General features: G+C 43.9%; 1 protein-coding gene across 1 annotated transcript in view; it reads left to right on the forward strand.

Annotated features, from left to right (window-relative positions):
• FLT1 (fms related receptor tyrosine kinase 1) overlaps positions 1–23,721 on the forward strand; it is a 110,002-nt gene extending 86,281 nt beyond the window's left edge. Inside the window, exons 18-30 of the mRNA XM_083855079.1 lie at positions 4,503–4,607; positions 7,059–7,172; positions 7,947–8,035; positions 9,779–9,938; positions 10,355–10,452; positions 11,003–11,125; positions 12,210–12,321; positions 13,909–14,008; positions 15,311–15,416; positions 15,510–15,640; positions 16,040–16,124; positions 16,993–17,084; positions 21,821–23,721. Coding sequence (XP_083711205.1) covers positions 4,503–4,607; positions 7,059–7,172; positions 7,947–8,035; positions 9,779–9,938; positions 10,355–10,452; positions 11,003–11,125; positions 12,210–12,321; positions 13,909–14,008; positions 15,311–15,416; positions 15,510–15,640; positions 16,040–16,124; positions 16,993–17,084; positions 21,821–22,022 — 1,517 coding nt within the window. The 3' untranslated portion in view covers positions 22,023–23,721. The remainder of the gene's footprint in view (positions 1–4,502; positions 4,608–7,058; positions 7,173–7,946; positions 8,036–9,778; positions 9,939–10,354; positions 10,453–11,002; positions 11,126–12,209; positions 12,322–13,908; positions 14,009–15,310; positions 15,417–15,509; positions 15,641–16,039; positions 16,125–16,992; positions 17,085–21,820) is intronic.
• Positions 23,722–24,428: the final 707 nt, after the last annotated feature.

A 24,428-nucleotide genomic window follows, 5' to 3' on the forward strand; every position in this document is an offset into this window, starting at 1 on the left:
AACATCCACAGCTTTTCTCTCATCTATTAAGTTGGCCACCTGGCCAGAAAAGGAGATTATAGACAAGAATTATGAATTCTATATTTTGGAAACTGATTTACTTAAAACATGACACAAAAAGAGTAACCAAAGAATTCCAAATCAGACTGCCAACTTTGATGTTTCTCTCTTTAGGCTCAGGAGCCTGACCATTGACATTTACTGTAATTTTGGTGATTCACTGTAATAATGATGAAGGGTCTGGAAGGGAAGCTGTATGAGGAGCAGCTGAGGTCACTTGGTCTGTTCAGCCTGGAGGAGAGGAGTAGGGAGGAGACCTCATTGCAGTCTGCAACTTCCTCATGAGGGGAAGAGGAGGGGCAGGGATTACTCTGTGATGAACAGTGGCAGGACTCAAGGGAATGGCCTGAAGTTGTGTCAGGAGAGGTTTAGACAGGATATTAGAAAAAGGTTCTTCACCCAGAGGGTGGTTGGGCACTGGAACAGGCTCCCCAGGGAAGTGGTCACAGCACAGCTTGACAGAGTTCAAGAAGCATCTAGACAACAGTTACAGGCACATGGTGTGCTGCTTGGAATTGTACTATTCAGAGCCAGGATCATCCACAAGGATATTCCTTGTGGGTCCCTTCCAACTCAGGATATTCTATGATTCTATGGCTTTCTTCCCTTTCTTCAGCCTGGAATCCTGGAAAACAGCCTGTGCAGAAATGGGTCCTCATAATCCATCCTGCATCCCTTCCTGTTTCTCCCTCTCCTTCTTTTTCCAGCACAGTCTCCTTGTTTTCCCTCTGTGCTGCAGTTTTGTAAATATTGTGTTATTGCACCATAAAGTGCAAGAATGTGACATGTAAGTCCACACATAAATAAATATCCTTGAAAACTTTAAGCCTACAGCCAGCTCCCCAGAAGATGTCCCAGCAAAAGGTATGGGTTTGGGACCATTCCTTATTAAGCCTGGTGTGGGGCTGATGGGAGGGGAAGGGGAGAAGGGACCTTATTTTGAAGTTGATGGATCCCTCCAGAAACCACACAGATTTTAGCAAGAAGGTCAACATTAAAATGTCAGTGATAAGCTCAGCCTCGTTGCTATAGTGCTGTTTATTCTTTCAGGCATGCATTACATTTGTCCTACAGCAAGGTCTAGAAAGTCTTTGCATTTTAGTTAGGAGCTGTAACAGATTCCTCCTGCCTCCCGGGTATCAGGGACAGAGCTTGGTTAACACATGCAAAATTAGGATCACACTTAATTTGCCTGCCACAAAGACACAAGGTGGCCAGATGTGGATGAGCACAGCTGAAATACATTGCTCTCGATTTATAATTGTCATGCATAATTCTGGGAATGCTGGAACCTTGTGCTGGGGTGACTTCAATCTTCAGACAATTTTCTTACAACGATGGACCAAGAGCCTGATGTGCAGACAGTGTGACCACTGGGAAAGAAACAAACAGAAGTGGAATGTAAACATGAAGGAAAAACCCATGCCTTGCAGGGTTAGTGTTAGGAGTCCAGAGGTGACAAACGATGACCAGAGAATGAGTTAAAAGTGGAAGGACTGGTGTAAACAAATAAAGAATGCTGACAATGAATAAGAACCAGATTTGAAGAAGTTGTGTATGTCCAGTATGTGAGATTAGCTCAGTGCAAGTCCTGCTTGCATGGCAGTTGGCTCAGACTTTGAATAACCTTGGCAGTCTCTGAGGATCAGTGTCTCACAAACACAAAATGTGCTTCTATGGTTTTTGAAAAATATTTTTACTCAGAAATGCAACCCCTTCCCACATCTGATGTGACTGTTTTTCTCTTTCCACCTACTTATCCTCCAGGACACATATTTATTATAACTTTTGCAAAGAAGTCTCTTCTTTCAGCCCACATCTCTTTTGCTGTGTGTTCCTTCAACATGTATATACACAGCCCACGGCTGTGATGCAATGCTTATATAATAGGACTCTCCCTTCATCTGTAAGGGGTATAGACATTACAGGAAACTTCATATGAGCATCACTGAAGTCAGGGTAATTAACATTCAGCATGGATTAGTCTCCCTGAGAGTAAAATGTCATCTTTTTATTAGGCAGAAAAATGCTGGTGCTATAAATCACTGTCAGTGTGGCCGGCGACAACACACTGTGTTAGCTGAGCTATCATGTGCTTGTCCCCTTACTCTTAGGCTTGACCTTCCCAATCTGGAGAGGTGACACAGTGGGATGCAGGACCTGGAGGAGTGTGGCTGCTGTCTCCAGTGTCACACATGCTGGTGGCAGCCACCTTCCTGAGCCCCGCTCCCTCCTGTGCACTGCCAGGCCAAGCACAGCACTTCCCACTCCTGCATGTGCACAGCTGTCCCATGTAGCATAGGGGAAATGCTACATAGGAAATATCTATGTGGGAAAACCCTAGATGACTCAAACAGAGGTAAAAAACTCGAAAAATGAACACACCTTTGAGCCTGTGCCTTCCCACAGACATGGGGTGGTGCAAGTGCTTCTTGCTAATGTTCCAGGTCCAGCAACAGACATGCTTGAAGGACCCTGCTAAAATGGGAGTGAAAGGAAAATCTCCTGATCCATCTCCTAAGGTGGATGCTCACGTTAATGGACTCTGAGCAGCCCAGTAAACTCAAGTCAAGTGTGGAAAACTTAAGTAAAGCATTTTGCTTCATTGGTCTGGATCTAAATGCTGCAACATTACATACCTGAGCATCACCCCAAATGCATCCAGTGCAGCTGCTCAAAGGCTGTGACAAACTCACTGCTCAAATGGTAGGGCAACTTAATATTCCTCTGTTTAATAATTTTGTCGTTACTTTGTATGCCAACAGAAGGGACTTTTGCAAGAACAACCATAGCCACAACTGTATATTAAACTGTGGAGTTTTGAACTACTTGCTGAAAAGTTAAAGCAGCCCTGTCCTGTGCTACCATTCAGCACAGTAGCAGAGCAGCAAAGACGAGTGTTATTACAGTTTCCCATTGAATCACACCGCTGTTTAGAGAAGGAAGTGCTGTTTCCAGTGCTCATTCTCCTTTCTGAAAAGTTAGCAGCTTTGTGCAGCTTTATGAGCCAGTGTGTTTTCCAAGTGGTGACTAAGTAGGTTATCACAATGTGGGAAGTGAATTAACATTGATGGAAACAGATTAAAGGTATGGATTAAACAAAGGTATAATGGGTTTTCTAGGACCTCAAACTGCAAGTTCTTTATGTAGAAATCATGAACAGTCAAAACATTAAGGACTAAAAACATCAATTCACTAAGAAAACTGAGACCTGAGTCTGAATGATGTTTCCCTTATACATCTGCTGAATGAAGAATCTATATGCAGTAACTGAAAAAGGTGGCAGTAGATTTTTAGACACACACTGATTGATCTGTATTTCTCTATCAAACACTAAGCTCTTGACAAACCAAGGTCAGTCTGTTGATGCTTTTCAGTCATGTAGATCAAGTACTTTGTATTTTTTATTTTATGTAAAAAGTGACAACACTTTTGCACAGCTAGGGTGGAAATAATTTTCTGGGGTTTTTTTTTGGCTTAGCATATTCCACTTCATGTTTCCATTGCTTTAATAATGTATGATATTTTCTACTACTGACAGACATACTGAGAATTACAGTTTAGATTCAATATACACATATAAAAGGCAGTATTTTTTTAAATTAGTACAGACAGCAGCTCTTTTTCTCTGCTTGCAAGTATCTGAGTGGGATTCATCTCTCACTCAGATACCAACAAGATAGATGTCCAAGTGAGGGCTAGACAAACAGGTGTTCATCATAGGAAGAGGATATTGTCCTGTGGAGATGGTCATGTCACATGTAAATATCTGAGAAATAGATATATGGCACATGTTATCCTTTGCTTTTATATGAAAAGCTGACTGTTATTTTCTACTCTACACCACAGATCCTGCTGCCATACTCTTGTTAGACACTTTCATACCTGGGTTCTGCTGAAGGTGAAGCACAAAACCAATCTGAAAATAGTTACTTGGAAAGAAAACTTAATTCTAGCTGATATGTTGACAGGATCTCCCTGACCAAGCCTTGACAGCCTTTGTAGCAGGGCAGAGGCAACCAGACCTGTCCATGTGAACACATTGTCAAAGAGGGTCTGTGTTATTAAGGATGTATCTGGCAGCACCACAGGCTGCTGCACTGTGCAGCGTGCTCAGGGAAAAGAGGAGCAAATTCTTTCTCTGGCAGAGCTAGACAGAAAAACTCAATTTTGAAGCCAGTGTACCTCCAGTGAATGGTTGCATTAATTTAGTGACATTTTCAGTCCTATCACTTGCTCCCTCCGATGACTCTGTCTTCTAGTTTGACTGCTTATTTTAAAAAACCCCAACAAACCAAAAACCCTAAACCAGCTATATGTTGGAAATATACCTATGGGACTCATTGGAAAGTACATTTTTCCATTCATGATCTATGAAGCCATTTGCTGACAGGATTCCTTTTTTTTACCAAATGTATCTCTCCACTTTATTTTCTCTACAGGAAAGTCTCTTGGACACGGAGCTTTTGGAAAGGTGGTACAAGCATCTGCCTTTGGAATTAGGAAATCACCAACATGCAGAATAGTTGCTGTGAAAATGCTGAAAGGTATCTTGCTGCAAAGATGCATTGGAAAAAATGATGCCTTACATAGTGGTGCATTTTTTAATACAATTCTGCCAGAAGCAAAAGCTTTCCATAATAACTTTTTGAGGTCTCCAAAATGTGCACAAATCAAGTTTCAGGTCCACCACAAATGAAATGGCAGAACTATGAAATAAAAAATTGCCATCTCAGTAAAAAGTCATACCATTATGCTAGACTGACCCTATACCAAATGCTGTAAATTAAATTTAGCTGAAGTATAAGGTATCCACCTTGATGTAAGACACTTGGATAGAAACTTTCATATTTTCCTTGGCCATTTGTTCCAAGGAATGATCATCTTACGCTTAAAATAAGATGCCTTAAGTCTCATTCGCATATGCCTGACTTTTGCATCTCATTCTAACCTTCTCCATTAGATTCTATAATGATTTTTCTTCACAAAGGCCCTTTTATTAAGCTAAACACGTTGAGCAGTTTAAATCTTGGCGGTGTTGTGTAGATGTGTCCCCTCTGAACAGGCTACAGGCTCATCACACGGTGCTTAGGATGCTGACACCCAGATTGGGCAATGGATTTGCCAGCTCTGTTCATACACCAGTGCTCATCTGAAAGTAAAATCATCACCAGCTATTCACTGCCACCTTTCTCATGGAGCAGAAAGGACAAAAGTCCCTCATTAATTTGAAGAGGATGCTTGGGACATTAGCAAGCAGGATGATATTCCGTCATAGCCTGCAGTAGCTGTGATTGAATTCCCTAACCCAGAGACCTGGTGGCATCCCTCCTAGGTATTTAACTTTCCCTTCTTTATGTTTGTAAGGATCAGAGCAGGCTTTTTTTGGTTTGTTTTTGCCCCAAGAGTTTATGCTGCACTGCATATCTATCTTAATCCCTGTCTTAATCCTTTTGGTGTTGTATCTCTGGCAGGACACATCCCTATTCTGTCAGGATGGCTTGGAACCCCAATGCTCTCAGTTGACTCTGTTCAGGAATAGTTCGAAGGAACCCATCTTAGCCAGTGCCCCCCAGCTTCACATACGCTTACTTACCATTTATCAGAAGATGTCTACATGTAAATTCCAGCCCTTAGAGTGTACTGCTGTGTTCAGGGTTTCTTTATGTACATTAGCAGGCTTCTTGTGCCAGCCAGCAACACCAAGGGGCAGTGGGTGCTCCTGGAACAGACAAGAACTCTTCCTGGTGGGATTCACATGTGCCATGCCTGTATCTGAGTTGGTCACTCAAATGCCCTTCATTGGCAATGGTGAGAGACAACAGTTCATCCCACCCTAAGGCAGATTCCTGCACATGGAGCTGAGTTCTTGTTCAGTGCTGCTGACAATGAAGAGAGCCAGTGGTGAACAGATCTTCTGTAGGTACTTTTTAGTATCACACCCAAAGTATGGGGAGATCTGCCTCATTCCTTGTGTCCTCACCAGATTATCCAGGAGTCATTTATAGGCCTTATCCTCACAGAATTCCCATGTGGGAGAGGGGAAGTGTCACCACTCATATAAGCAAATAGTGGATCACCAAGGGGAAGATAAATTTTGTCTGGGACACCAAGAAAAACTGTTTCCATTCAGATGTTGAAACTAAGCCCTTTAAGACCTAGCTCAAGAGTTTTTTCCACAGGACTGTTCTTCTTGCTCTTGGTGTCACTAAACTGAAAAACTCCCTTTGGGCCTACACAAAGCAATATGAGGTTTTTTGTTGTTTTCTTAACAAAATTAAATTCTGTAGGGAAAAAAATTTGCTTGGGGGGAATGAAAAGTTTCACTCAACACTAAATGGAATGTTTTGGATTTATTTGAGGGACTTCATATGCCATTCCTATTATTATTGACCATGACTGGTAAGGGCAAGATGCAGTCACTTCACTTCAACCAATTAATATTCACCTCCCTGGTTTACCTCCAGGCTTCCTACAAAATGAACAGAACTAGGCAGGCATCACCCAGGGGTTGTTCATCTTTCCCTTATACAGATGGCTAAACGTGATGGCTGCACCAGCTTCTGGAAATACTTTGGTCTTGCCACTGAGCCCTGAAGATGTTGATTAACTCAGGCTAGAACATAACCCTTAGATAGCTGAAGTCAGGTCAGACAAAAACAATTCTAGATAGAGTTAATTATAATCTTGAAATCCCTTTTGATTTGTTTTTTCAATTTTTTGGCTGAAACGTCAGAACTATTCATGTAAGAAAAAAAAAATCTCTCAGTTCTAAATATAAAAGGGTCTACTGGGAGGAAGTTGAGTGCCTGACTCTTTTTATGGGTTTAATTGCAACCAAGAGGATGCTGAGCAGGGAGGAATAGAGAGAGAACATCAATACAAGAAGTAATCTCCAGTAATGGAGATTGTTTCAATGGAAAGGAACGAGAAGTGGTAAAGCTCAGCAGGACCAGTACTTTGCCTTTTCACACTGATATTTTATTTTGTATTTGCAGAAGGGGCCACCGCAAGTGAGTACAAAGCACTGATGACTGAGCTGAAAATCCTAATCCACATTGGTCATCATCTCAACATTGTGAATTTGTTGGGAGCTTGCACAAAAAATGGAGGTAAAAAAATCTGCGCTGCTCTGAAAATGGGTTTGGGTTATCTCCCAATAACAGCCAGTGACCCATATGTTTTTTTCATCCAGAGGTCGAGTTAGTAACTTTTATATTCAGGCTTATCCTGTAGTTGGTGGAAAAAAAAAGAGGGGAAAAAAAGAGATTTTTTAGTCATTTAATGAAGTGATTAAATATTTCCTCTCTTTAAACTCTCTTTTAGTATTAATATATGAAGTGTGAACTTAGGAACATGCCACTTGCTCTCCTTTATCTCACTCACTCCGCTGCTCAAGCTCAAGTTAAACATGATCTGGAAAGGCTGGGAACAATGGATATCAGTTGCTGGCCCTGAACTATGAATCACAATGCAGCTGTTGTAAAATCCTTCATGATATTACACTAAGAAAATCAAAAGACCAGTATGGGAGATTGTTTGTTTTAGATATGTCACCTATTTTAGTTCAACAAGTGTGTGTGGGCTGTGGGACTCCAGTCTAAACTGCCTGAAGAGGAAACAGTGTCCCTCAGGATCCAGACTCAAGACTCAGCTTTTAAAAATTAGGCCCTGCCCTAATTTCCAGAAGCAGTATTGTTTTGATAATGTCCAGTGTCCTTCAAGCAGCCTTCTAGTTCTTAGGACATGATGCCAGTTATTCTAGACTCAAGTTGTAGTTACGAGCATGAAAGATTCTTTCTCAGAATTGATGCCACCTTTTATTGCTTTATGATGCTCAAAATGCCGGTTTTTTGGTTTTTTTTTAATTTAATTTAATTGCACAGGGCCTCTGATGGTGATTGTTGAATACTGCAAGTATGGGAATTTATCAAACTATCTGAAGAGCAAAAGGAATCTTTTCTGCCCTAACAAGGTGAGGAGGCAGATGGTCCTGGTAGGGTTCATCTTACCTGACGTAAGTGTTGATAATGTAGATGTCAGCTCTGAGCTGATCTCCTCAGACTCTCTTCTACCAAAGGAGAGAAATGACTTTTGGGTGAAGTTCAGCTGACCTACATTAATATTTGGTGTGGGATGTGTTGTGCCAAGAGGGGATTCACCTCTCTCCCCCTGACTGTGCGAGGAGACTGCTGTGACTGATTTGGCTGGAGCCATCTACAGTGAGGGGAAGTGAATCCTATCCAAAGTGTCCCCATGTACTCTTGCCCTGCTTTTGATGAACCCATTCCTGGTGATCTTGAGGTCAGCAAAGCCTAAGGAAGTGGTTTTGCCCACTTATTTCAGTACTGCTGGGAGCACAAACAAGATAATACCAATTAAATCACATGTCCCATGACACTTGAATATTCAGAGATTTACAAGTAATCTTATTATTGTGTGAGAAGAGCTATCAAGAGGAAAAGAGATTAGAGTCTTGTCCTCACATCCCACAGCCCTCTGGATCAAATTCATTATATGTTTCTTATTACAAACCTTTTGCTTTTACAAACCAAATTTCCCAGAAAATTCAAATTGTTCCAGAAAAAAAGTCTCCAAAGGATCCAGGGCTCTGGCATGAGACTTAGGAGCCTGGATACAGAACAGCAGCTCAGCAGAGCCAAAACCTCAGCAGCATCTCAGGGATTTTTTTGGGGAGGGCTCTGTGGGAGCCCTCACTCGAGAGGATGTCCCCCTCTAAAAGGCCTTTGTCTGTTCCCAAGGCTGTCCATGTTTTACTCCACATGAGACACAGCAGCTGGCTCCTCCTACACATGGTCATTGGAGTCGGATGCTCAGCAGGGAGTATGGCTGGGCAGGGTCCATGCTGAGCAGAGTCATTCTCATACCCCCTTCCCACACCCATGCTCTGGCACCCTTGGGAAGGCTGCCTGGGCAGGAAGGAGGTGGAAGCTTGGCCCTGCACCAGGATGCACAGGGAATAGAGATGGTTGCAGGACAAGAGGAAAAGTAAGAGGGGGCAAAAGCATAGCCAGGCAGCCAGGCTGCTCTACAGGCAGCAGTGGGAGAGCTTTTTCCAAACAGTGCTGCATGTGTCCCGTTAAACCATCACGATTGGCCATAAGAAGAAAGCATTGGATAAAGGTACTGAAGAGAGGCAGTCAAACACCAAGTGCCCTTGCTCCTCATGGAAGGGGCTTACAAGCCCACGCCAAACCCTATTCAGGGACATAGAGACAGATGTCTTAAGCAGGTTGGGACCAAAAGCTGGTGTTTGAGAGGTCTGGGATACCTCCATTGTGGGCGTAACCTTCCCAGCTTGCTTTTTCATGTTGCTTCTCTGTCTGCTGAAGAGAAATGGACCCATTTCAGATGTCTTATTTCAGGCTGAGATGAGCCACAGCCCAGCAAACAGGTCCATCCATACACCCTGCAAACCCCAGAGGTAGTCCACTGCCCTGGTTACTCCAAAATCATGTGCTAGTGTTCCCAAGCCACCAAATTTCTGCCCTCTTGGGATGATGACCTTGGTGAAGCACAACTCTGCCACTGGCCCCTGCCTGGCACAGTGGCACTGGACACCCCTGCCCCTGAGAGATGTGACCACCCACACCACAGACCAGCAGCCCAGCAGAAAGGCAACAGCAGTCTGACCTGGTTCCTCCCCACCCTCTCCACTGCTTTGATGTAGCACCTCTTCTCCTCTTTTTGTTTGAAGGACTCCTCTCTGCAGGGAGAGCCAATGAAAGAGAAAAAGGATATAGAGCCAGTGGAAAGCAAAAAACAAAGGCTGGCCAGTGTCACCAGCAGCGACAGCTTTGCGAGCTCTGGGTTCCAGGAAGATAAAAGTCTGAGTGATGTGGAGGAGGACGAGGAGGGTAGGTATTAATTCCTTCCTGTCCCTACATGGACTGTGATATTTTTACAACATACTGTGAATCCCTGAAATTTTTTTCCTCATTTATCACCCTAATAAACATCCGTGGGAGATGCTCAGAGGGTCATGTCCAGAGGGTAGAAGATTTAAAAAAAGATTATTTCCAGGGTTACTAAATCTGACAGGAAAATGTGTGATTGTTTCTTCTGACTGCTCCTTATCTTTGGGGAAAACACAGCAGTGTCCAAACCATGGGCTGTAAAGCAAGCACTATTTTTGTTTCCAATGACAGTATCTGACCTTCAAATATCCCTCCATGAAGACTGACTTTATGGGAATAATGGGGTCTGTAAGAAAGGGGGAAAACAACTGTCTGTGAGCTATCTTTGTAACAAACCTTGCTTTCCACCTCTGCAGATGCTGATGACCTGTACAAGTTGCCCCTCACTATGGAGGATCTGATCTCTTACAGCTTTCAGGTGGCCAGAGGCATGGAGTTCCTCTCCTCCAGAAAGGTGAGTTTTGCACTGAGGGTTTTTCACTGTAGGACAGAATTCAGAGGTTGAAGTCATGTCTACATTGTAGTGACACCTTCCTTGGGAGAGGTCCCAAAGGAAGAGCCGTTTTCCTCTTGGCATTATAAATATAACTGTGTTTATCCAAGTATCCACAGTCCATAAACACAGGATCATGACTGAAGGCAGTGGGTCAAGCTCATTCATTTGGGGAAGATCTTTTGGGTGTGGCAGGCTTTTCCTTAATTTCAACATTTATTAGGGAGCTCCAAATGATTCAGCTCTTTCCCTGCAAATGTTAAAGGGCTTACAAATTTGTCACTTTCTAGACTTGGTAATATTTTTTTTTTAAATAATTACTGCTGTTTACAGTAACTTCATGTAAACTACTGGCAACTTCCCTAAAAAATTAAATTTATCAATACTACTACTACTACTAATAATAATAATAATAATAATAAAAATAAAAAATTTAAAGGATCTGGGAGACAGGAAATTTGTGGGCACGAATAAGGAAATGCAGTTTGATTGTGAAACTGTTTTATTATAGTGCATTCATCGTGACCTGGCAGCCAGAAACATCCTTTTATCTGAGAACAATGTTGTGAAGATCTGTGATTTTGGCCTTGCAAGAGATATTTATAAGAATCCTGATTATGTGAGAAAAGGAGATGTAAGTCAAGATGCTGTTTATTTACCCAAATGTTTATAACATGTCAGTTCAAACTGTCCACCAAAATGTCCTGTAGACGTTCACATTTCCCAAATTTAAGAATTCAAAATCTGTCACAGTTTTTATGTGAAGATGAGCTGTCCAGATGTGTTGTGTGTCTGGGAAACATTTCTATCTTCAGGCATAAGGCTTAGACATGCTAACTGCCTCACAGCTTTGCCCTGTTAATACTTTGCTTTTTCAGACATTTCTTGGCTGGCTCACCATAACCCCCTTACTCCATAAACTTCCTTCAAGGAAAACAGTCCCTCCAAAAGAAGGTGTGTATCTCCCAGTGCTCCCATGCCAGGGCCAAGCCCTGCTCGTGGTGCCCCCAGCAGCTGAGCAGGACTTGCTCCTCCAGCACCTACTCTGTGTGTTTTTGCCCTGCTGCAGAGCACAGGCAGTGAGTGCCCTGCCAGCCCTGCTGTGAAGGGCTGGGCCAGCAAACTGTGCCTGCACCCACCCATGCCATGGGAATTTGGTGTGGGCACTGAAGTCATGCAGACAGACTCTTTCTGGAGGTCTCACCCCCCCCCGCCAGCTATGCCCACATCTGTAAATACCTTCCAGGGTTCACATAGCTTTGGTACTGCTCAGGAGACCCCAACACGCTGTGCTCAGGTGGCTTCAAGGGTTGCTGATGTGCTCCTGCAATTCTGGCTCTGAAAATTTCCCTGAGAATACCTCCAACATCCCTGCAGAATGGTTGGGGCTTGGATGCAGGGCTTTCTGCCTTGCCTCTATGATGCTGGCAAGAGACCTCTGCTCCTACACATTCCCACATCCCTGTAAAGAAAAGGCCTGATCACAGGTTTCCAATGTCTCATGTTTTGTGCCACATGTTTTTTAAAACCAGCCTTTTACTCCAACAATTTGTTAAGTGTATGAATGAGTGTGGGTTTATCTTGACTGCCTGTAAGGAAATCCCACAGGTTCCTGCTTGAATGGTAATTATTTACATAACAATATATGGTTGATTCATCTATGATTAAAATCTTTCAGGCTTTGAAAATAATAGTCAGATTTGTCCCTTTTACTCCAGGCTCGACTTCCTCTCAAGTGGATGGCTCCTGAATCCATATTTGATAAAATCTACAATACAAAAAGCGACGTGTGGTCCTATGGGGTCTTGCTGTGGGAGATATTTTCCTTGGGTATGTTAACTCTGCACCCCAGGAGCTTGACAGGAGTGGGCATTGCAGCTTGGGGAAAACATCTATTACCTTCAATGATCTTTTGGCAGGTGTTTCAGAAAGACCTAAATCAGAGGCAGAGGGATTATCGTGCCCCCTGTGAACTAGAAATTTTTGGTGCTTTTAAGAGCACTGAAAGCTCATTTGCCAAGCTGAAAGCCTTAAAGGATAGCACAGCTGAGAACTTTACCACCTACCTCTGCCATGGGCAAAACCTAACCTTCCCATTTTTCCCTGTAGAAAGCCTTGGCAGAGGATGCAGGGCAGCACAGCCAGAGCAGTCACAATGCTTTGTCTGACTGATGGCACTCGCCAGGAAAATCAGGCAATTTTTAAAGCATTTTAATTGAACATGGAACCCTGTGGGACAACGCAGAGCTCTGATTCTGGGTCATCAGCTGCCCAAGACCAAGGCACCACCTCCTGTGCCACAGACAGCATTCAAGACACCAAGTGCCATGCGCTGAGTGCTCTCCCAAAAGCTTCTTATTCCTCTTATGGGAGCAAGGGAGCCAAACCCACAGTTTTCATGTCTCAGATTCCATCACCTCCATTTCCAGCCCGAGTCCAGGAGGTCCCCCCAGCCCAGGAGGGATCCAACATCCTACTCACCCAGGCTACTGGACACAGCAGGCAAAAAGCATCTGCACTGATGCCACAGGATGAACTAGAGCATGCAATCTGAAATTAAAACCCAGTGAAGCCTTTTTTTTCCCCTTTCATGTGGAAAAAGCAGGATACAAGATGTACACTGAGTGGGAACAACAATGACTGTCAGAATAGAAGAATCTTAATTGAGTTCAACACAGAGGCTGACAAAAGAGGCAAACAGCAGAGGAAACAATACTATACAATTCTCGGGACAATCAATCATTTATTAGTTTAAATACATGTTGTTGGTCAGCCTGCCAACTCTTGTGATTTTATGGTCAGCCTCATAATACCTGCTATTTTTTTTCTTAAAGCCTCATCTCCTTGAACCTGGTGACTCTGACTCTATGAAAGGTCCTTTTTTTTTTTTTTCATTTTCCCTTTTCCTGATTTTGTCTGCAGAAAAAAAAATTAAAGACCAACAATACAATCGGGCTGCATCTGAAAAACACAGAAAATAAACAATGCAGATGTTCTGTGATCCGATTTAAAACAATTATTTCAATTTTTTCACAGTGATTTTGGGGTTTGTTAATATTGTGCTCACTAGAATTTGGAGTAGTCCAAACAAGAAGAAGAATAAACTTGGCTTTTCAAGGGACAGTGTTCAAATAAAATTCATGTGCATTTGTTCTATCCAGGCCAGGAAAGCCACCCCCCCAATAGTTGTGGCCTTGATCTTGCCCCCCCTCCAAAGACTGGGGCTTGGAGCACGACCAGCAGTAATTCCCTGCCTGTGGCATCCAGCAGGGCCAGACCCTGCAGGGGGGGCACCCCCTGACCCCCAGCTCTGCAACCTGATGATGCACACCCCAAGCATTTGAGGGAGATGCACAGGGCCACGGTGAGGTCACAGGTACTCAAGGCATGTATCTGTTCTCCCGATGTCACCTCCAGGTGCCTCTCCTTACCCTGGAGTCCAAATAGACGAGGATTTCTGCAGCAAGCTGAAGGAAGGCACAAGAATGCGAGCCCCAGAGCAAGCGACCGAGGAGATGTAAGCTGCCTTTGCTTGCCTTGTGTACCACTGCCCTGCTGGGCTGCCCTGCACATGATGTTCCAGTCTAAATGTACCCTGTGCCAGCCTAAGGAAAAGTAACCCAATCCTGCATCGGTATCTTCTTGTGCACCCCCAGCCCAGCCCTGGGCTCTCCCATAGGATAGGGAAGGGAAGGGGGCTACAGGAAGCCCAGTGCACCACCAGGGCTGTGCTCTGACAGGAGCTGAACAAGGAGGAGGAGGAGAAGGTGGAAGAAGAAGGTCATTCCTTGCTAGGTTTAGTATTTACCGACATGCACACAGATAAGTGCTGGAGGAATGTGACATTATTAACATCATCTTGACTTAGGAAGTGACAGTGGAGGCTTCCTTGCAGTCACTCGGGTAATGAGGGCCCACCCTTTCCTGTACACTGTGTCTGATGACAGAGGAAGGTGACAGGGACCCACAGCCTCCCCACCCGGGTTGTCTGAGTCCTTCCACCGCCACGTTGGTCATCACTCCCTGCTCCCCTGCCTTCAGCTGCAGTCTCAAGCTGCTACGGCATGGCCAACACCTTTTTGGAGATCACGATGGGTCAGGACAGAGCACCTTGCCTGGGGAGGCACACAGAGCACACTGAACATTCACCCTGTGACACAAATCATGGAGGACCATGAACATGTCCAGGGTATTTTACCTCTAGAGGCAAAATCTTGGTGTCTTGGTGCCTTCCCGAGTGCTATGTCATGACTCTAAATAGCAACACTTACCAAAAAATAGTTCTAGCAGAAGAAAAGGATGCAAGCCAGCCATGCCTATCTGGGAGTATTGCCCATTGACTAATTTTATTATCCTAGTGACAGTAGATAAGAGCTTTTTTTTTTTTTTTCTCTTCCACATATTTTATTGCAGGAAGGAAAGCTCAGCTCAACCAATACAAGGAAGTGACACATCCATATAAGTCATCTTAGGATGCCTTTAGGATACCTTAACCTAAACATTGCCAGTTAATAGATGTTTAATACAAAGGTTTAATGCTTAATTAGGAATGAAAAAAAAGGAAGTATGACTGGTTGGCTGAATTATCCTTTTGATGTGATCTTCTGCAGTGTTGCAGGAAGGTTTTCTTTTTTTGTAGAAAGCTTACTGCTTTACTTTTAGGAAGAGGTCTCAGTGTTAGAGAGAATCTTTGTAAAACCAAGCAGGTTGAGGAGTTATCTGTGTCTGTCTATCGATGACAAGCTGTCAAAGACTGCGCTGCCTTGGATCAAACAGAGCTGTGCCCCACCATGTGCTCACTTTGCTCTTGTCCTCACAGTTACCAAATCATGCTGGACTGCTGGCAGAGCAATCCCAATGACAGGCCACGGTTCTGTGAGCTGGTGAAAAAGCTGGGTGACCTGCTGCAAGCAAATGTCCAGCAGGTATTAATGTCACAACTGCATGCTGTCACTGAGGTGGGGCCAACTGGCCACGTGGACCCAGGAATAACACTTCCATGTCTTGTTTGCATTTAGGAAGGTAAAGACTACATACCCCTCAGCACAATATTTACAACAGAAAGTGGGTCTCCCCCTGCATCTAATCCTTTGTGCAAAGAAAATTTTCCTGTTACAAGCTCAAGTTGTGGAAGCACTGAAAATGTCAGGTGAGATCAGCAAGATTAAGATTGTGTTTGTTTGTTGGGGGTGATAGCCCACTGAATAGCCCAGTTTGGGCTTGGGTGAGACAAAACACTCAGAGACAGTCCACAGATGGCCTGAGTGTCCCACCAGTTGCTGAGTCATTCACTGCTGTGGCTCTTTGGAGTGCCCTGCCCAGGGGGACCCTGCAGGTCACAGGGTGCAGGCCCTGTGCGTGGTACAGCTGTTTGTACCCCGGGACTGAGGAGTGAGATTTGGGTGGGGTTTGGTTACTAAGTCCCTTTTGTATGACCTACCTCGAAGATAGCTGGGAACTGCCTAAAAAACCAGAAAAATATCCAACAATTCCTGCTTGTGCACTTCACACTCTCACCAAAAAATTTTCTGCTTCTCTTGTTGAACAGATACATAAACACTTTCAAAATAAATCCCCCCCAGCGCATAAAGACATTTGAAGAGCTTCCCATCAAGGAAACGCTTGTATTTAATGTAAGTGACTCCTGGGCCAAATGATATGCCATTTATTTCTTTTTATTTATGTGCCAGATTTATACAGAGATAATCAGGACAGGGGGTTGGTTACTACTTTGTCAACTCTGATACAAGGTACAGAATTAGCTGTACTTGCAACAGGAGGTTATCCCACTGCCCTACAAATTTGGGTCAGATCCTTGCTGGCCATGTCATGGGCTGCAAAACACTCCTTCCCTGACAAGAAGTGGTCAGTTCCAGTAGATCTGCAAGGCATAGCTACCAGAGTCTCACCTGAATCCCACTGGTGTGTGAGAGACACTTAAAATCCTTTGAGATCTGCATTTTCATATGAAAAGTAGTGGACAAAGGAGGACTTTGAGTCCCTTTTCCATCAGAGGTCCCTGGTAGAAACAAGTCCTGTTATCAGACGGACAAGCTGGAGCCACATCTAACAATGGGACACACACCCAATCCTGGTAGGGATGGGCATGGGTGAGAGGCTGGGGCAAGCTTTTAGTGACCCAGTAGAATGCATTAAACAGCAGGAGGTGGGAAGAATGCATTAAGCAGCAGGAGTGGTCCTCACAGGGTTGAACTGGAGGCTGGCCAGAGCCTAAGACTGCAAGTAGACACTTTTCTTCGAGCACCCTGGATCTGCATTAACATTACCTTCTGCTGCACTCCAGGCACAGGTGGTTTGGAAAGGCACCATCAAATACCTGTGTACTGCAGCACCTCCCGCAGCACAAGAGCTGCTGTCTCCTAGAGATGTCTCAGTATCAATAACTAGAAGGATGCTGTAAATCAGACCAAAGAGGAACTGAATCCTTTTTAAAAATACAGTTAGCACCTAACAGGACTGCATCTTCATTTTTTCTTCAAGGATTATCAAGCAGACAGTGGTATGGTGCTGGCTCCAGAGGAACTGAAACGTTTTACATGGACAGGCAGCAAGCAGAAACGGACACTCTTTGGGTCTGTATTTTATGCTTCCTTCTTCTCAGGTTTTAGATGGCAAAGGAGAATTCAAGGTCTTTGTGCTAAATAATGCCTTGTGAAAGTAGCTGAGGTGTCCCCAGTCCCTGCAAATACTCTTGCTGAGGTGTGTCAATCATCTTCCACACCTATGTCTTTGAGGACGCAAATAACCCTCAATCCCTTCGATGCACATGAGCAACGTGATTTATTAGCACTTATTGATCCACCTAATGCTCAATTTAATGCCAGTGTCAGAGAGCACTGGACTAAGGTAGGAGACAGGTAACTGTAGGAAACAAGCCCTTAATAATAGGGAAGGAGAAACGTGTGGCTGTGAAGGATTTGCAGTTATTTCTGCAAGTCCCAAGGGCACCCCAGCTAGGACAAGGCCCCCTGTGCTTGTTTTTGCCCTTCTTTTCCATGACTCAGCTAAGCACGGCCCATTTAACACCCATGGGCTCAGGATGCTAAAGTGGCAACTTTACAATAGATGGATGTGAGGGCCTCACTTCTCTTCCTGCCTTTAAGCACTTGAATATATTGGCCATCTTCCTCCACCTAATTCCTGACAGCTGCCCAAGCAGGGAACTAGGGCTGCTCTAAGAAATGAGTTGCACTGACATGAACTCCCTGTAAATGGGAAGTGTTTATTTTCTCAATGCCGGCGCTGTATCAGTTCCCAGCCTCTGAAAAGCTGGCAGTGTCCTGGTTTCAGCTCACTGCTCTCAGCCAGCCCCGAGACTGCCCAGACCCAACCCATCATTCATCTCACGCTGGCCAGGAGGTCAAGGCCAGCCTGCCATCCTGCCACTGCCAAACTTGTCAGTGCTTGCAGTTGGGCAGGCTGGGAGGTGCAGCACTGTCTCCAAGAACAATCAGAGCTTGCTTAAACATGCGGTCAAGGCAGAGAGGACTCACTTGACAAAAAATTCCGGTGACTTAGAGGGTGTTGGTTGAAAGCACAGAAATAGGTGTAGGAGAGCGCACACACTCCCAGCACTGGAGAGCTCAGCCTGGGTAAACCTGCTGCTGGCAGAGCCTGCAGTGGAGCGCTGCTCATGCGTGGCAGAGCCAGGGCAACACAAGCCACTCCGAACAAATGCTGGCAAACCCTTTCTCCTGCCTTGACCTTTCAGAAAACAGGAGCAGTTTTATGGTACTTCAGCTCTGTTGTGGCATGCTGTCTTTGGAGGAGCCAGGGACTATAGAGCTTAGAATGTATGTGGATGTTACAGGGTTCCAAAGGATGTAATTTTCCCGAGAAGTGGTTTAACTCATTTTTTCTATGTCCATTTCTGAAGGCTGCTGTCAGCCACAAAGACAACATGACAACCTCCCCAAATTAAATTTCTGAAATGCCTTTCTCTTTGCATGGCACAGAATCCACAGAGTGTGTCCCGAGCACCTCTCTGGAAACACTTTAAGGGGGATTTTCAAATGCAGAAGGAAAAGGAATGCTTGGATAAGGAAAAAAAAATCAAACTGCACAGTGGCTGCTAGAATGTAAATCCTTGGGAAAACAGAGCAGTTGGCTGAGATCATACAAGGTCATCTGGCCTGCAAGCTAAACAAGTGGTACTGTAGCACTGTGCCAAAAGCACTCATGGATGTGAATGCAGGCAGTGACCCTTCAGTCTGCACACATTCCTAAAAGTGGTAGCCTCTTAGCTAAGCATCCTTACTTAAAATTAATTGGAGCAGTAAATAAATACCCCTAAACTTTTTACTGAGCAAGGTAGAGTCTGGAGGGGTTTGAGACATGGAAACAGATCTAAGCAGATGTACAGTCTGCTTCTTTCTTTGCATTGCAGGGATCCTGCTCTGTGTCCCTGTGCTCACTCTTGTGCTGACGTTTCAGCTTGGCTTTTCTTGCAGGGAGCTGATTCAGGTTGCCAGATTGTCAGAACAGTTTCTGAGTGAGCAGTAGTAGCTCACTGTCAGGGCAGCTGGTGCCAGCACCAGGCTGAGGAAGGGTTTCACCTCCCTTTGGCAGCAGCTTATCTATGGTTAGATCCCTTTGCTGTAACAAAGCTTTGGAAGACTCGGACTGGGCAGTGCTGAAGAACTGCATAGTGTGGGAGAAGCCAAACCCAGAGCACTCTACCTGTCTCCAGAGGCACATCCAGGGTTTGTTTCAGAGGAAAATGACCAGTTGACTGCAGGAGAGAGCCAGCATGTGCAGTACTGCTTGCTCAGTGTGACCAAGCTGAGAGCCAGGCACAGGACAGAGCAGGGAGCCAGCCTGACAGTGCAGGGATACCTCACTGACCTTGGCAAGGTGCCTCCTCTTGGGCTTCCACTTCTCCTGCCTAGGGAAAGGCACTAATGCCAAGGGTCACCCTTGGTTTCACTATAGGAAAGAGCATCAGCCCAAACCCTGGTGAGCCCCTTAGGCCAGGTGGTGGCCAGGAGCACAAAATTGGATTTGATTATGCCAGTGAGATGAAAAACGGTATTTTGAGCAGCAGTAAGAGTTTTTCCTAATATAAGGCCTCAGGTAAAAAGACTGGTAGCAATGTTTGGGGGCAATTTTCTGAGCTGTGCTCCTTTGCATGTGGAAAGGATCCCAACTGCAACCCTGTTCTAGCTTTTCAGTATTGGTGAAAAAGCCCAAGTAAGCCAAAATCTTTGGGCTGGGGCAAACCCTTAAATCAGTGTAAATTGCAAAGCCAGAAAACCAGCAAGAATTCCACCTCCTGTGAGCTGGAACAAGCATCTCAAGAGTTGCAGCCAGTCTCTAACCTCACTCTGGTCTTGAACATGGCAGGAAACCAGAATCCATTTCCTCCAACAAACAATCCCGATTAAAGACCAACTAAACAGTTTCCAATTTACATTCCCAGATTGGCAAGAAGATAGTCCACAGCTAGAAAAGCCTTTACTGACTTGTAAACTCAGTCTCAAAATGAAGCCTGACTACACATGCTAAAACCCCTTGAGCTCCCTCAAAGTTCTTTGTGGGAATGCATGCCTTGGTACAGCAGTGCACTCCAGATAAAATTAATAGATGCAGCTCTGCTGGTATAAAGGTTTATTAAAGCAGAAGCCAAGTCTAGCTTAAGAAAAATCTCAGGATGCAAAAGCCTGATGATGGTGAAAGGATCATAGCATGAAAGGTTTTTAGGCTCATAACTTGTCATGCACACTCCACTTTTGCCAGCTCCCCAAGACTCACAACTACAATGTAAATCAAAAAAGGCTTTTCTCTTTAAACCCACCACAAAAAGTCCAGTCCCTGTGACTAACCTTGTCATCGTTATGGAATTTATCCCAAGGCAATTACTTCCCCATCTGCCAACAGATGCAATATAAAAATATGAGATGCATCTGCAAACCTCATCACAAAGGCTCCTCCTCATGAACTCCATTCATCTACTAATAAATGTAATGGGGTGGTCTTCTTAGGGCGACCTTCCAATTTCCTACAGGAAGAAGACAGAGACCACACTCCTTAAAAAACGACACAGGCTTATGAGTTAAGAACCTGAGAAACTGTGACATCTAAGAGCAACTTATAATCTCAAATAGTCCTGTGCTAGTATTTCAGATGTTTGACTTAAAGACTTAAAACTGCAAAATAAAATGAAAAGCAAAAAACCTGGGCTCTGCAAACCTCAACAGATGCTCTGTCTTCTCTGGAATTCAAGACTAGGGCTGCCAATGTTTCTGACCTTATGAATGGAGAGGAGTGGATTGTCCATGAACTTATAAAAATGCTGGGGAGGAAATCTAATTTTAGACACTGTGGTCCAACATGTTTACTTTAGGATTTCAGATGTAAACAATGATGGAAAAATGCTCTGGCTTGTCCTTTGTCTACAGATAAATCTTTGGTATCCAAGTTCAATGGTGTGAAAATTCTCTTTGCCCTAATTTTCTTCATTATTGAAAGATATTTTAAGCACTGTGATCTCTGAATATGGGTGAGAAAGTGCTGTAAGGCAAACAACGCCTTTAAGTGCCTTTAAAAGTGGCTTTGCTGAGGAGACATTAAACCCCTTTTTGTAAAGAGCATCTTATAAAAGGCAGCCTACAGGATAACTGGTCCTTTTATGGGACAGAAAAACTCTTAATTCAAACCAGCAGTTCATGGCAGCTGCCAAAAGAAGCCAAAAAAGAGGAGATAGACCTCATGCCCTTCCTCAAAAACATCAGCCATTTAAGCCAGAAATTCATCCCAGAATTAGGCTTTGGGAACACCTACACTAGTTGTTTTCTACTTTTGAAGTAGAAAACTTTCCAAGTAGATCTTCAAAGCTTGAGATCTTTCATCACTTCACTCCTGCTCAAAAATCCCTGTTCCCTTAGGAAGAAACATTTAGATGTGAGGATACACCACCTCAGCATCAGCAGAGCTGTCAGACACTCCCCACTGCTTCACCCTGCAGTAAAGTTTCACTCCCCAGCACCTGCCACAAATGAGTAATTAGAGTTTAGGCTGAGCAGTCAAGTACTCCTCACCAGCAGCAGGACTGACACAATGAACACAAATACCTTTTGCAGTGGTGTTCACTTACAGCACCTCTGTTCTAAAAGGGCCTCACAGGGAACACAGGAGAACTCCTTCATTCCTCTGTTCTGCACTCCCATTGAGCGAGTCCATGTGCATCAATGCCCTTCCCACCATGTGAGAACAAACAAAGCTGCTTCTTGTGATCTGGCTTTGCCCAAGTCACTATAACAAAAACCTTTACATGTTAAAAAAAGCTCACAACAACACTGCTCTATTACAGTGCTAAAGGTGCCAGCAGGAGCAAGGAGTCAGTGCTTTCTGGAATAACCAAGCCAAGAAGCTTCTGCAGCTTCAGCTGTGACCAGCTCAGTGACTCCACAAGAAGATACACCTGTGGTTATGCGATGCTGGAGAAAATGAATGCCAGCCGTTCTCCTCCTGACTACAATTCTGTTGTCCATTATTCTCAGCCACCGGTTTAAGTACTTTGAGGTCAAGACCTAAACATGCAGGTTCTTATGAAACACTGTCAGTTTAAAAACTCTGACCCAAATTATTTTAATTATCATAAAACTTTAAAAAGTTATCATTGGCTTAATCCCAGTGATCTGCTTTTCTAGACTGCAGCACAAGTATTCAAAATACAGCAAAATATTATTGCTTAAACTTTGACTTTCCCAAATGCTCAACACCAATAGCTTTCACTAAAAATGCTGAGTGCTTCTGCATCCAGGAAAACCTAGAAGCCCATTATTACAGCCTCTGCTCAGACTTGGATCACTTTTGTCCTGACTGGGAGAGGCAGCTGGGAGCCCGAGACCCCAGAATCTGCATCAGGCACTGAGGTATTTGTATCCTATTGCTGGGGTATGCGTTGTGCTGGAAAATAAAGGAGCCTTCAAGAAGATAGAAGCTAGAAACAGACCACAAACTATATTTTTAATGGAAACTACTTTGCAAAACTTGTGGGAATGCCAATGCTCTGGGGAAATTGAATAAGCTAATTAGGGATGGGACATTATATGGATCTTACTGCTCCAGATGGCAGATGCAGTAGGGTGCCTTGCAAGGCAAGAATTCAAAATGTGTTGCTAAACACATAAATGATAGAGGAGAACTAAGACCAGACTCAGGGCTGTAACAACAGGGAAAACATCTCAATTCAGTTTGGACAATCCTGCTGCAATCAAGTAAATAATGAAGTTTCGCATTTTGTCAGTAAGCCAACACGCACACACTGGAACCAAACCACAAGGTAGATAGGTTAAAGCCAAGCTCTGTCCACAAAACCTCACAGACCTTCTAACACTGCACTGATTATATTTTATTTATGGGACTCTGTCTGCAAAGACAGGATGACTACTAGACTGCACATACTTTAATTGATCAGTAGAGAGTTTGAAGAGATTAGTTAGAAATTACAAGACAATCTGTCAAGTTAGGTCTTCTTTTCTATAAAGACACCTACATTTCCATGTTAAGTTACCAGTATGTACAGGAATAAAAATGTATCGTTCATTTGCAACAGACTTTTGTATAGCATCTCAGAAAGGTAGTAAGTGCTCTTTGCTGGAGAAGCATTAGGATGCACCCATTCCCTTTCACCTTTGAAGGCAGTATTAAAATGACAGTTGGACATTTTAGCACTGATATCTGCCAAATCAATTACAGCCCAATCTCAGCTTCTCGTGGTCCACTAAAATATGTATTAACTCAAATGCTACATGTTATATGATCTCTATCTCAGAATTCAGCTGAAGAGCTGTGAATGTAACCCATTAACAGACCTTAAGGCAAATGACCTTTTGCTTATTTCCAAATAAAAACTATCTTTGATATTCAAGCAAAATAAATATGTACTGCTACTTCTGAGCTAAGTATCTCTGCACAAGAGATCATCAGTTTTAAGTATCTATTGCACTGTCTCTTGTTGGTAAAGTATATTTCACCTTGATCAAAACAAAAGTTGCAGAACTGTTTTGTTACTAGAATTGAGCAGGAATAGTTACAGGATGATGCATCTCAAAGGACATGTTTGCACAGTGTAAATATATAAATATGCTTTTGTGCATAAATATTTAAGAAAACTGGACTATAAAGATGACTTTTATATGAACCCCTAAGTGTCTTCAGATGTGAATAACTCCCATTTTGTCTTGCATTTTCTGTCTTTATATAATGTATTTGACTACTAAATTCATATAATAAAGTTTGCTTTTGAAAAAAAAAAATCAGAGTTCTGCCAGCGTCAAAGACTGCTGTGGAACACAAGCTGGCACAGGGCAGCACAAACATCTGGCACACATCCATCCCACAGGCTGATTGTCAGCAAAGGAGAACATGGAATAATCCCACAGAAGGCACACTTCTTGCACAGCAAAGCAGCTACAGTGACAGACACTTGTCCCTCCTCCCTGTGTGGGTGACATCCCCTAGGTTCAGCGTATTTAGGAAGTGCTTACTGCTGTCTAGAGACAAAAATTCAACTCAGCCTCTGGGAGAGGCAGGGTTTCATGGTGGGGGAAGACAAAGCAGCACATGGACAAACATCCACTCAACCACTCACCATTCCTGGTTCCTTCAGCAGCTAGAAGATGCACACCAGACAAAAGGACAGCAAACAGAGCTAAGGTGTCCCCCACAAAGCCTGTTCTGAAGTCACTGTGACAGCAGGCAGCACCTTAGGCTGGGTAGAGACTCCCTTTAGAGAACCCCCACATCCCCACCCCATCCATCCTCAGGATGCTGCCTGCACAGAGATGTTCAATCAAGTGCTCTCTGCTAAACAGAATTTGACCATCTGAGGGGCTCTCCAAGGGCTGGAAGCAAGTGGAGATAAAACTTTCTCTGGGAAAGCAGAACACAACGGGATCATCAACTGCTGCAGG

The sequence above is a fragment of the Zosterops lateralis genome, assembly GCF_965231275.1.
Source record: "Zosterops lateralis genome assembly, chromosome: 2".
NCBI classification, from domain to species: Eukaryota; Metazoa; Chordata; class Aves; order Passeriformes; family Zosteropidae; genus Zosterops; species Zosterops lateralis.